General features: G+C 36.5%; 1 protein-coding gene across 7 annotated transcripts; it reads right to left on the reverse strand.

The window, feature by feature from the left end:
• Positions 1-5,826: 5,826 nt before the first annotated feature.
• Positions 5,827-11,136, reverse strand: LOC107766339 (protein NLP7). Of its 7 annotated transcripts, none has more exons than XM_075237480.1 (7): positions 10,997-11,133; positions 10,743-10,834; positions 9,063-9,595; positions 7,990-8,037; positions 6,863-7,838; positions 6,491-6,760; positions 5,827-6,387 (listed from the first exon to the last, which is right to left on the reverse strand). In XM_075237480.1, exons 3-7 carry the CDS (start codon positions 9,282-9,284, stop codon positions 5,918-5,920), a joined length of 1,986 nt encoding a protein of 661 aa, XP_075093581.1. In that variant the 5' UTR covers positions 9,285-9,595; positions 10,743-10,834; positions 10,997-11,133; the 3' UTR covers positions 5,827-5,917. The 7 variants fall into 7 exon arrangements, with proteins under 7 accessions (XP_075093581.1, XP_075093580.1, XP_075093578.1 ...); XM_075237479.1 differs by having other exon boundaries at positions 6,491-6,775; XM_075237477.1 differs by having other exon boundaries at positions 6,491-7,838; positions 10,997-11,136.
• Between the last annotated feature and the right edge of the window lie 2,113 nt (positions 11,137-13,249).

Below are 13,249 nucleotides of genomic sequence, written 5' to 3' on the forward strand. Positions count from 1 at the left end.
CTAGACCTGCAATTACAACTTCATATTCTGCTTCATTATTAGTAATGGGATGGAACTTTATTGCTTGTCTTATGTTTCTCATGAAAGTGGGATTAGAACAATGCCTAACATTTGAGGAGCCATCAGTAAATAGGATCCATGTACCCGTATTAGACCCGTTGAACACCTGCAGTTCCTTTTTTGCTTCTGGTACTATCCCTGGGCTGAAGTCTGCCACGAAATCTACTAAAACCTGTGGTTTTATCACAGTTCTAGTTTGATATGTGATATCATATTCACTGAGCTCTATAGCCCACTTGGCTAATTTACCTGATAGTTCTTGCTTATGAAATATATTTCTTAATGGGTAAGCGGTCACTACAGAGATAAGGTGATATTGAAAATAAGGCCTCAACTTTCTAGATGCCATGATTAGTGCTAAAGCAAGTTTTTCTAAATGAGGATATCGAGTTTCAGAATCCAATAAAGATTTGCTAACATAATAGATTGAAGATTGATTACCTTTGTCTTCTCGTACTAATACTGCACTTACCGTCATTTATGACACAAGGAGATAGATGAGTAACCTTTCTCCATCCTTTGGTTTAGCCAGCAAGGTGGGTTTGATAAGTATGCTTTTAGATCTTTGAGTCCTTGTTGACATTCCTCAGTCCACTCAAATTAGTTTTGTTTTTCAACACTGAAAAGAACTTAAAACTCTTCTCCGAAGATTTAGAAATAAATCTTCCCAATGTTGTTATCCTACCTGTCAACCTCTGCACTTCTTTTTTGCTCGTGAGTATGTCCGGTATTTCTTCAATGGCTTTGATATGCAGGGTTTACTTCTATTCCTCGGTTAGAAACAAGGAAACCTAAAAACTTACCTGAAGACACGCCAAATGCACACTTTTCGGGATTTAACTTCATATTGAATTTGCGAAGAATGTAAAATGTATCTGACAAATGTTGGATGTGATCCCCCGCCTTTGTTGACTTGACTAGCATGCCATCGATTTAGACTTCCATAGTTTTTCCCAGGTGTTCTTGAAACATTTTCGTTACTAACCTCTGGTACGTGGCTCCAGCATTCTTTAGACCGAAAGGTATGACTTTATAACAGTAAGTCCCCCTATCTGTAATAAAGGAAGTTTTTTCATCATCTAAAGGATCTATTTTTATCTGATTATATCCTGAATAGACATCTAAAAAACTCAACAATTCATGTCCTGCAGTAGCATCAATTAGTTGATCTATGTGCGGTAAAGGAAAAGAATCTTTAGGGCAAGCTTTATTCAAGTCAGTATAATCTACACAAACTCGTCATTTGACATTCTTTTTTGGTACCACTATAGTATTAGCTATCCAATTAGGATATTTTTTTTACTGCTCGGATAGACCCGAATTTTAAAAACTTTTGTACCTCATCCTGAATCACCTGGTTTTTGAAGGATCCTTGCTCCCTTTTCTTCTGTTTGACAGGTGAGTATGTTGGATCTTCATTTAGCTTATGGGTCATCACCTCCGGTGGTATACCTGTCATATTTGAATGCGACCAAGCAAAACAGTCTGCGCTAGCTTTTAAGAATTTAATTATTTTACCTTTCATTTCTGTGCTCAGGTTGGTTCCACTGTAAACTTTTCTATCTGGCCAATGTATAAACATCACCACTGCTTTGAGTTCTTCAATTGTTGTTTTGATGTTTTCATTCTCTTCTGGCTTTTGAATGATATCAGGCCTTGAATCTATATCCATTTGCCCATCCCTAGTTGAGGTTTGTGTTGCTAAATCATCAACTAAATTCTGTAATTGTTATTTTTTGTCTGCAACATTTTTTTTTATGCTTGAATCTACCACTGAATTGATACTTCTAGAAGCCTGCTGATCACCACGTATTTGTCTAATTCCCCATTGTGAAGGGAACTTAATAACCTGATGTAAAGTAGACGGAACAACATCTATAGCATCAATCCAAGGTCTGCCGAGAATCATATTATATGCCATGTCCGTATCTATCACCTGAAATTTCATATCTTTGACAACTCCTTCTGCGAATGTGGTGAGCACTATTTCCCTTTTTCTTTACTTACCCTTCTCACTAAACAAATCGGTTAAATAACCTTGTTTTAACAAATGCTCTAACTCACCTTGTAGCACTCTGTTATATGCTATTTTATAACCGTGGTCACTATGAAACTCGCACTGGAAATCGGAATTTCTTCTGCTAGAGTTAGAACTCATTTCTTTTGGCCACCGCACCTTATCTCTCATACTTCTTAAAACAATTATCAACTCAGAAGTGCTAACATTGAAACTGTAATCACCAATATTTGCCTTCGTATTAACATTGTTATCCCACATATCTCGCTCCTTTCCAAACTTGGATGATGATCCCGCATCTCTGTCTCTTGATCTAGAATCGCACCTCGTGTTTTCTTGTTTAGAACGTGAATCTCGTCCTGCTAGTCCCATGTAAGGTCCGTACTTGTTCAAACCGGACCTTTTTCAGTTTCTGGTCGCCTCAAACTTGTTCTTTCATCTCCCCGTGAATGAGTGATAGTATCTTTCTCTATCCGCAGCTTCGTGCTATATCTGTTGTAAACATCATTTCAAGTTTTAGCAGGGAATTCTCGTAAGCTTTCCTTGAGTCTCCTCGTGGCTTCTAAGCTTTTTTATTTAAGTTACTTGCAAACGCCATGGCCGCCCAATTATCAGGTACACGCGGTAACATCTCCTTGTTTTATTTTGAAGATGTCTTCCATCCTCTTTTCAACTTTTTGAGCTCCTGAGTGCGCTTTTATAAATGAATCTGCAAGCTCAACAAAAGAATCAATAGAATTTTTCAATAAAAGAGAATACCATGTTAGTGCTCCTTTTGTGAGTATTTTGCCAAATCTTTTGACCAACACCGACTCAATTTCTTGCTTGGTTAAATCATTGCCTTTCACGCCATTTGTAAATGCAGATACATGATCTCGTGGGTCAGTTGTTCCATCATACTTCAAAATATCGGGCATCTTAAACTCTTTTGGAATCGGCAAGGGAGCGGCACTTTGCTTCCAGGGCTGTTGTGAATATTTATCAATATCCACTCCTTTAATCACGGGTGGCACTCCAGGTATTTGTTCTATGCGATCATTCTGCTCCTTGAGCTGTTTCTGCAAAGTTAGTACTAAACTTTGTAAATTAGAATTATTTGGGGTACCTGACCTTCCATCGCGAGATTCGCTGGGAGTTCCTCCACTGTCTGAATTAGCAAGTCCCGAACGTGGGTTTTCTATGGTTGTAGTGTTGTTTGGAGGTAGAGTTGGTGGTACAATTGGTAATCCACTAACGAAAGCTTGAAGGGCATTGTTGACGTGTTTTGCAATTAGCTTTTTCAATGCATCTTCAGCAGTTTGATCGTCCCGTTACTGATTATTCGTGTGATGTTGATCTTTGAGGTGACCTTTCTCGAGAGTTTTGGGGAGAATTTTGGGGTGAAGAGATTGGAGTTTCACCCTTTTGTTGGTTTAGTTAATTCAGTTGGTTTTGTTGGTTGTTGTCGTTGACAGTCAACATGGTTGTTTGACAGAAAAATGAATTTAGAAAGTGAAACGATTATCAGATTCCCGGTAACGGAACCAATTTGTTTAACTAAAAATATATCTTTCGGTCAAAAGCTATTTTTAGAAGAAAACGGGCTTCTGATAACCAAGTTTTGCCTCACTTTCTCAATGATATCGAAGAAAAAGAACAAGAATAAATAAGGAAATAATTGATTGCAAAGTCAATATAGAGAATTTCGAGAAAAGCAGAAAAGTAAAGTAAATATATTCCAATATTGTCTTAGTTGATCTTGTAAGTGAAATTCTCTCCCCTTATATAAAGGTTTACACATATAACGTTTCTTTCCATTTATGGCTAAATCATTACGAGCTTTAATGACATTTATGATCCGTTATAATTGATAATTGTAACTGTCCACGAGATTCTATAACGATTCTGATTCCCCTCCTCATTAATTGAAGGTTCATGAATCTTCCCTTTTTATTGTCTTGATTCAGTCTTTACTAGTTGTTAGACTCGGTACTACCTCGTGGGTGTTTCCCTCCCGTGCCTTTTCTTATTCTATCAAATAAGACTGCCACGTGTTGCTATATCATTGCTCTTACGTGTTATGCCATGTCAGCAGTATAATATTCCACGTGTAGCTTTTTTTACCACCAATACAGTTAGATTATGTTCGATAATTACTTTCTCTACCTAAATTTTTTAAGTCTTGTTTTTTGACAAACACTTTTGAAGCTTGTAAGCACACAACTAACTTGCTCTCTTCATCTGTTTTTAAGTACAAGCAATGAGTCAAGGGTTTATCAAAAACAAACTCTCCACCTTTATAAGGTAGATGTAAGGTCTACATACACATTACTCTCCGAAGACTCCACTTGTGGGTTTGTTTTTGTTGTTGTCTACAAGCATTAATTCAAGATCAGTTCAAAAACAAGAATCAAATGCTTACATTTTACAAGAAGTTTTTCAAGAAATCTATGTACTCCCAGCTTCCTCATCTTGGTTTTGGAGATTCATTAATCCTTTTTCCAACCAAATTGCAGTTTCTCTAGAAGAAACAGCTTCTTCTCCAAATGGTTTTAGCACACCAGCTAATTCTTCTATCTTTTCATGCTTAAGTAACTCTGCGCAAAGTTCAAGTAATGACTCTAGTGCTTCTGCCCTTTCATTGCTCATACTAATTCCCACATTGTTGTTCCCTTGTAACAAATTCAGTGCAGCCATTACTGATGTCTCACTCGCTGCACGTTTATGACCATCGTGTTTTTCTGTATCCCGATGTGATCAATGTCTTTTGCTGCAACTTCATTATATGATTTTGGTATTCCTGGTTTCTTCAATGTGCATTTATTTGCTCTTCTGGTTGAGAATTTGCAACTTTCTTGCCCTCAATTGGCCTATGATCAGTTGGTTTATGATTTTCTTGATCTGTTACTTCTATTGTATTATCAGCAGCCTCAAGTGTAAATTCTTTTGGATCAGCTTCTTGTTGATCAGTCAAAGTACTTCTTGTGGAGCTTCTTGAATTACTACTTCCACTTTTTTTGACAGATATGTTTTTTATTCTTTCACTCTCCATATTAGGTGATTCACATTTGCTATTCATCCCTTTGAGTTCAGCAACCTTGTCCTGTTTTTTCGCTTGTGTGATTTCCTTCGGTAGCCTTGTGTCTTTTCCTAATGTAGGCTTGGAATTTGACTCATGAGTTTGTTCAGGCTTCTGTTTTGGTTCCTTTTTAGAAAATACTGGTATGAATGCAGGTGGCGAATTCCGGCATTTAGCAAGGTATGGTTGTAAATGTGGATGCCTCAACAATTCTGCAGCCTAAAGCGTTCAACATCAATAGCATTAAAAGGCAGCCCTGGTTCACTAAGCTCTCGCTATGCACGGGATCCGGGAAGGGACCCAGGTAAAAAGCTATTCTCAATCCTTTATATATAATGGCAAATACTAAATATTCAAGTTATAAGTTCTTGAAGCTTCACAAGAAATGAAACATAAATGTAGCATGGACTATGTTTGGTTCATTTAAAAATACCATAAGACGGGGAGAGTTGTCTCAGCGTGACCTATAAGTCACGGGTTTGAGCTATAGAATCAGCTACTGATACTTGCATTAGGGTAGGTTACCTACGTCACACCCCCTTGGGCTGCGGCCTTTCCCCGGACCCTAGACCCTGCATAACACGGGATGATTTGTACACCGGGCTGCCTTTTTTTATAGGACAGAGAGAGTTAAGAGAGATCAGAGAATTTACTCAGTAACATTGGCATTAACTTACTAAACTAAAAATCATTTTGCTCAAGCAAAGCTTTTAACTGATGTAAGAAAGATCATGGTGAACACCAATAAATGGAGGGTTAATACATGTACATAATCAGTAAAATTAATTCAAGGGCTCAACCAACATCTTCATTGTAGTTCTTCCTAATGATCTTAAAGTGTGTATTCCATACTCTAAATCTGAATCACATGTTATTGCAATCCAGTCATTGTCTTCATCTTCATACTTGATAGAACAACTTCCTATAGGAATTCTCAATCTCTTTTTGATTTCTGCTTCTAAATCGATTTTCCCCGATGAAAGAGACAGTGGAAACTTTACAGTCACATCTTTGCAAGTTACCTTTACGCTCATGGCGTTGTCACTCTGAAATGCAGCCGTAGGTTTCTTCCTCTGATCAGTCAATGTAGCATGTGGCTGCAGGTCTTCTTGACTGGAATTCACTGACTGTTTTTCAACTCCTTTTACTGGTTTGCTTTCAGAAACAGAACATACGTCAGTTGCAGACTTACAGCGTGGCCACCTGTAAATGTCGTTGTCTCTACACATGCGCTTCAAGGTAGTTCGAGCAACTGCAAGAAAAAATTACAACGGGACGATCTTACTCATGTTGCATCAAACGTGGTGAATGTGCATGAAGTTGCGAAATGCCTATATTGATAAGATTATGCTTACCTCCTAAATCTTTTGCAGCATCAGAAAGTTTCTTTCCAAATTGTTCTTCTAGAACGCTACGACTAATACCATACTCCTTTTCTATCCTCTTTATCCTTTTATGTTTCTCTGGGCAATTATGGGAATTTGTACTCTCTTTGACATGCAGAGAATGCCTTTGTTTGTCCGCTACATCAGCTGCCTCCCCTCTCTGTTGATATGCTAAATCTGGCTGTGTAGTTTCTCCTTTGTCCTTTGACTGAAGATTCATTCGAGCATCCCATCCATAATCTACAGTTATAATTTCTTCAAAATCAGATGAACTCAAAGGATCAATATCAGATAGTTGATTGAGGGTGTCATATTTTACCATCAAAGGAAGTTGATGCTGACCTATGTCAAAGTACTCGAGTTCTTCATCAAGAGAAGCTTCAATAATAGACAAGTTTTTTTGCAAATTTTGCTCTGGATCAACAATAAATGTTGCAAATATGTCTGAATCAGTATAGGAAACTTCATTCTCCTTGAAATTTAAAAAATTCCTTTCTTTGTCCACCGCATCAGCTTCCTCAACTCCTTGTTGGTGTGCTGAATTTAGCAGTACAGATTCTTCTTTATTCTCTAATTCCAAAATCTTTTGAGAAATAGCAATACCATGTATACCAGGAGTATCCTTTGTAGTTTCCATGGAATGAGCTGCTATATCAGTTGAACTCGAAGATCCTAAATCAGCGGATTCTTGATTCAAGGAATCAAAATGCATCACTTTTTTGTTTCCCTTTGGTTCAATCACTGGTTGTGGTTGGCTTATCTCAAAGAAATCAAGCCCATCAACAAGAGCAGTTCCGATAACCTCAACAAAAAAGCTTGGTCCTGAATCTAGAGAAAAGCTTGGAAGTTGTTCTCCAATTGTGGCTAATAGCTTGCTCAAGAAACTTTGCGGATTTCCATCGAGTGTCTCATCACGAGGTAAAAAGAATTCTAGTACCATGCGGCTTGCATTCTTCAGTCTCACAAAAATTGCAAAACAGGCGGTAAATCTAGCAGAGCGTGCAATTGGTACTAAGGGGTAAAAATCTATGCTTAATTGAGTTATATCTCTGCAAAAGCATGAACCCTTTGATGAAAACACTTTTCCAACCAATCCTTGCCCAGTCCGTACATGATGTAGGTCACTAACAGCCAAAAATTCAAGAGATGTTATCTCTTCACTGCAATACTTTGTTGGGGCCGAGGTGATCAACATTTCTGTTCTACTTGAATCAAGCACAGGAATCCAAGTTTGAGCAAAGAGTAACTTGTGAGTCTTACATGTTACTTCCAAAACCTCCTTTACTTTAGCGAGTTCTTGCTCCGATACTTCTTGTATCTGCTTTGAGTAAATTAAATTACATCAACGGAATGGAGAAAGGGAGAAAAAGAGATTGAAGGGCTACATGCATTGTTCAAGATAAATGTTTAACGTGGGGAATTCTTTTTTTTTTTTCCCTTATAAAAAATGCCTAATGAGTGAACTTTACCTCTTGAGGGCATGCTAACCATGAAGGAATGAGAGCCAGACCCATTGTCTGCAAATAACATAAGTTTCAGGGCAGTAGAAAATATAACAAACAGCAAACTAGGCTGTAAACTATAGAGGAAATCTAACTTCAAGGAAGCATCTGATACAAGTTTAGACATTCAATTATGTGGAGAATGTTTCCAAGTTGTTTGGGACTGAGCCATAGTTGTAGTTGTTATTGTTGTTGATGAGCAATCCGACGGGGATAGAAGATTAAGAACTTTAATTTTATGAGAAACCAACTACAATGATTTCTGATCCATGACACATTGTTGTTTGATTGTGTGAAAATAGTCATTTCATTCAGGACATCTCTCGTTACACCATCCAATGCTAAACAAATTAACATTTAGAAGGTCCATTTGATGTATCTCAAGCCTTACCCTGCATTTCTGCAAGAGGCTGTTTCCAGGCTTGAACACGTGACCTCCTGGTCACATGGCAACAACTTTACCAATTACGCCAAGGCTCCCCTTCTTAAATTCTTGAAATGTTTCACTTTCAAGTTGGTAATCAAAGTTTTCGAGGTTATCAAAATTTTCACTTGGCCAAGTTACTTGATTTAGTAAAATCTTGAAACTTCACTTATTTAATTGAAATCTGAGTGAAATTAACTCCAACATGCATGTTGTGTGACATCTGCTTAATCTGAGTGATGTTAACTCCAACATGCATGTTGTGTGACATCTGTTTACCAAAGTTTTTCAGTACTCGCAGAATTACTTGAGAACATTGCATTTATTGTCGTCCTGCTTTGTTGAAAATAGTTGACCACAACCTAAGAAAACCCATAAAAATAGACCATATCCAACAAGTTCCTGGGATGCCTAGTCCTCCACATTGGATACATAACAAAAGTTTCCACTATTGGTTGTAGCAGGTCGACTGTCTTATTTACCGAGTAACTAGTTCCAGTTATTACGGAGAGTTAGCCGTACTTATCTTTTAAGTGACCAAACATATAGAGTTCCTTCAATAAAGTCGGTGTATAAGAGTTAAACTCTAAAAAAAGTAGGGGCGCATAGGATATACCTTAAGTATTCTGTGATTGTTGATGAAACGGTCTAAGATAGAGCAAATATCAAGACCTTCATTTGCGTCGAATGCATATTCGAGTACGCCAATGCAACGGTCCCCTGAACCCTCAAACACAGGCACAGTCCAATAGCTACCTACTCCCAGACACATTGCAAAATTGCGCAAAGGGTATTCGCCCATGTAATAGTATCTGACATGAGGGCTGAATTCAGGCATTCCACTTCTGAAGACGCGTGCTGGACGGCCATGGACATGGATGCGTTTAGCTGCAGTAATATCTGTGGTGTCGACTGAAGCTATAGTATGGAGACATACACGCCTGTACGCCCACAGACCCTCGTGAATCTTGCCATTAAGAGCAAAAGGTTGGTCTGCTGTGGTTAAAAAAGTCTGGCCACCATTAATCCTTATAGGTGCCCAAAATTGAATCAAACAAGTTCCTTGAACATCAAGAAGCTCGACTAGATTCTTGGTTGTCAATCTGTTTATTTGACTGTCACCATTTGTATCAGTGTGAGTAGAATCTCCTATCCAATGAAAAAAGTTGGACAACATTGATGTCAAAGAATTTCAAAACAACACAACAATAACAACTATTACGCCGCAATCCAAGCAAGTTGGGCAATAGGAATCTCCATTTGCTCCATTTAATCTCATCTTAATTAGACCAATATCATAGAAAATGAAAATAGAATGTACTCTCTTTGTCCCATTTTACGTGGCATACTTTCCTTTTTAGGCTATCCAAAAAGAATGATACTTTTATATATTTACAAACAATTCAACTTTTGACGAAGTAGCGAGTTAAATGAGAGGCTATAGTCAAAGGCGAGTGGCAGCATTCATGAGTCGCTAGCTTAACTGTCCCTCGGAGACAGGCAGCGATGTAGCTATATAGAGTGAAGGGTGTTAAGTTCATCGAAAAAATTATACTGAGTATATAGAAAATTATACTATGTATACATATCAAAAATTATTTTTTGTACATATATATTAAACCTTGAACACCCTTTTCAAAATTCCTAGTTTCGCCACCCGAGGCAGGTTCCAGATGAGTCGCTAGTTTAACTATCCCTCGGAGACAGGCAGTGGTGTAGCCACATAGAGTGAAGGGTGTTCAGTCGAACATCCTTCATCGAAAAAATTATACTGAGTATATAGAAAATTATACTCCCTCCCTCCGTTCTAATTTATGTGAGCATGTTTGACTGTGCACGAAGTTTAAGAAAAAATGACCACTTTTAGGATTTGTGATCCTAAACAAGTCAAAAAGGGCCCAGAGTATTTGCGTGGTTATAAAAGCTTCTCATTAAGGATAGAATTGTAAGTTTAAGTAAAATTGTTATTAAATTTAGAAAGGGGTCATTCTTTTTAGAACGGACCAAAAAGAAAATAGGTTCACCTAGAGTGGAACAGAGGAAGTACTATGTATACATATCAAAAATTACTTTCTGTACATATATATTAAACCTTGGACACCCTTTTCAAGATTTCTGGCTTCGCCACTGAGGCAGGGTCGGGAAGTACTTCTCATTTTACCCGTAGGAAAATGATTTACAGTCATACAAACGTCTATAAAATTGTTTTCAAACAGTGTCACATAAATTGATGAAAAGCGAAAACCCAAAAACAAAAAACCCCACATGCACAAAACAAAGAGATAGAAGAACTCACTGAGAAATTGGAAGAGAGATTTAATATGGTTCAGCTCCTCCCCATTACGATTAGTCCAGAAAACCCACCTATTAATTCCATCACCTTCTTTTCTGTAAGAAAATTTGAGTTCAACAGGCATTATCAAAAAACTTAATTATCAGCAGCAGAAAGAAATCAAGACTGATGAATTAAAAGAACGCAAAATTTGTAGTTTTTTGTGTGTAGTCCACATAGATTAGTGCTGTGCTGTATTAATTTTCTTTATTACTTACCTTGCTCAAATGATCCAAAAGGTCAAAGTATACTGTGAGCTGTATCGTCTGAGTAAAGGAGGATATCACGTGGATTTCCACTTCTGCTTTTCGACTCAGATATTGTTGGATGCTGGGATTATTTTATACCGCCACTTTCCTTTGACTGAGAATGATTGTCATTTTATGGTTTCAGTTTGTAAATATGCTCATGCACATATATAACTTAAATTCATTTCTCTTATATGAAAAATTAAATTATGATGGATATTTACTTTTTTTTATTATTTTTATTTTTTTATGCCCATATAAAGATCTTGTAATAGATAAAAAGAACAAACAGTTAGAAGAAGAAAATGTCTTACTTCTTTTTATCTCTATTTCTTATTCATGTTTTACTAAATTGCTTTTATTTCATAATATATTAACAGTACCAATTTGCTTCTACACAAGTCCGATCCGACATACACTAGCTAAATTGATTTTATTACGTCTGGAGATTTTTCTTTTTCCCAAAATTGATTGCTAATCTGCACACATATATATATCGATTAATTTAGATGTTACCATTCTTTAAATATTTTCAACCAATCAATTCTATGCTTATGTAAGCTTCATTACATGGACTTAATTATTCTGGTAACCACATAAAGGTGATGCATCCTTATAATTTGTCGTTTAAGACATTATGCAGTTATTTTTCTAAGTATGATGCCAACAAGTTTTAAAATAATTATAGATTGACATTTTATTCAAATTTTAAAAATATATACTGATGTCAAATTTAGATTGTAAGATCATTATAAAATTGTTATTAAGATATTAAAAGAAAATATAGAATACGTATATTAAATCATTCTGTAACAAAACTTTGCCATAATTACAGCTGAGCTTTACCTCTCTTTTTGTTTATTTTTCTCTTAATTAAATTAAGAATTTGCCACAACTGAAATTATCCGTTAATTTTATTTATTCAAAAATTTGTTGAAGTCTGTTTATATAAATATGAATACCATATTACATGGCTTATTTTATTTTTTTCTTGTTTCATAATTATCCAAATTGCTTCTAATTAATCTATTTTTTAATGATAGTTTTCATTATGTCGAATTTATCAAAACTTGAATTTGTGGCACTTGACATCTTCAGAAAGAATTATTTATCATGGGTCCTTGATGCTGAAATTCACCTTGCTGCAAAAGCTCTTGAAAATACTACTCCCTCCGCTCCAATTTATGTGAACCTGTTTGACTGGGCACGAAGTTTAAGTAAAAAATGAAGACTTTTGGAATTTGTGGTCTTAAACAAGTTCAAATGGGGCCCAGAGTATTTGTATGGTTATAAAAGTTTCTCATTAAGGGTAAAGTTGTAACTTTAAGCTAAATTATTACCAAATTTAGAAAGGGTTCATTCTTTTTGGAACGGACCAAAAAGGAAATAGGTTCACATAAACTGGAACAGAGGGAGTATTATACAAGGAACTAAAGCACTAGGCCAGGATAAAGTAAATGCTATGATCTTCCTTCGTCATCAATCATCTCGATGAAGGGTTAAAGACTGAATACTTAACCTTAAAAGATCCATTTGAATTATGGAGCAGTTTGAAGGAACGCCATCTTAAGGCAACGGTATTGCCAATAGCTCGATATGAATGGATTCACTTACGGTTACAAGATTTTAAAACTGTAAGTGAATATAATTCAGTTGTATTCAGGATAACTTCTCAATTTAAATTATGTGGGAAAATTGTGAATGACGAGGATTTACTGAAAAAGACTCTTTCTACTTTTTATGCCTCAAATATGGTATTGCAGCAACAATACCGTGAAAAGGGTTTAAAGAAATATTCTGAATTAATCTCATGCCTCCTGGTGGCTGAGCAACATAATACACTTTAATTGAAAAATCATGAAACCCGTCCCACTGGATTTGCACCATTTTTCGATGTGAATATGGTAGCAACTACTCAAAAGTCTGAAAGAATACAAAATAATTATCGTGCCATGGTCGTGGCCATGGCCATAGTCGTGGACGTGGACATGGACATGGAAGGGGACGAAATAATTATCGTCATTATGGTGGAAATAAACAAGAGAACAATAAGGATCCTCAAAATAATCCTTTAAAAAGCAGAGTTAACATTTGCCACAGATGTGGTATGAAAGGTCATTGGGCACATGTTTGTCGTAAACCTGACCATTTTGCCAAACTTTATCAAGCATCCATTAAAAGAAATGATAACAATGTGGAGGCACACTTGACTTTTCAAAAGAA

This window comes from Nicotiana tabacum, chromosome 18, assembly GCF_000715075.1.
Source record: "Nicotiana tabacum cultivar K326 chromosome 18, ASM71507v2, whole genome shotgun sequence".
NCBI lineage: Eukaryota > Viridiplantae > Streptophyta > Magnoliopsida > Solanales > Solanaceae > Nicotiana > Nicotiana tabacum.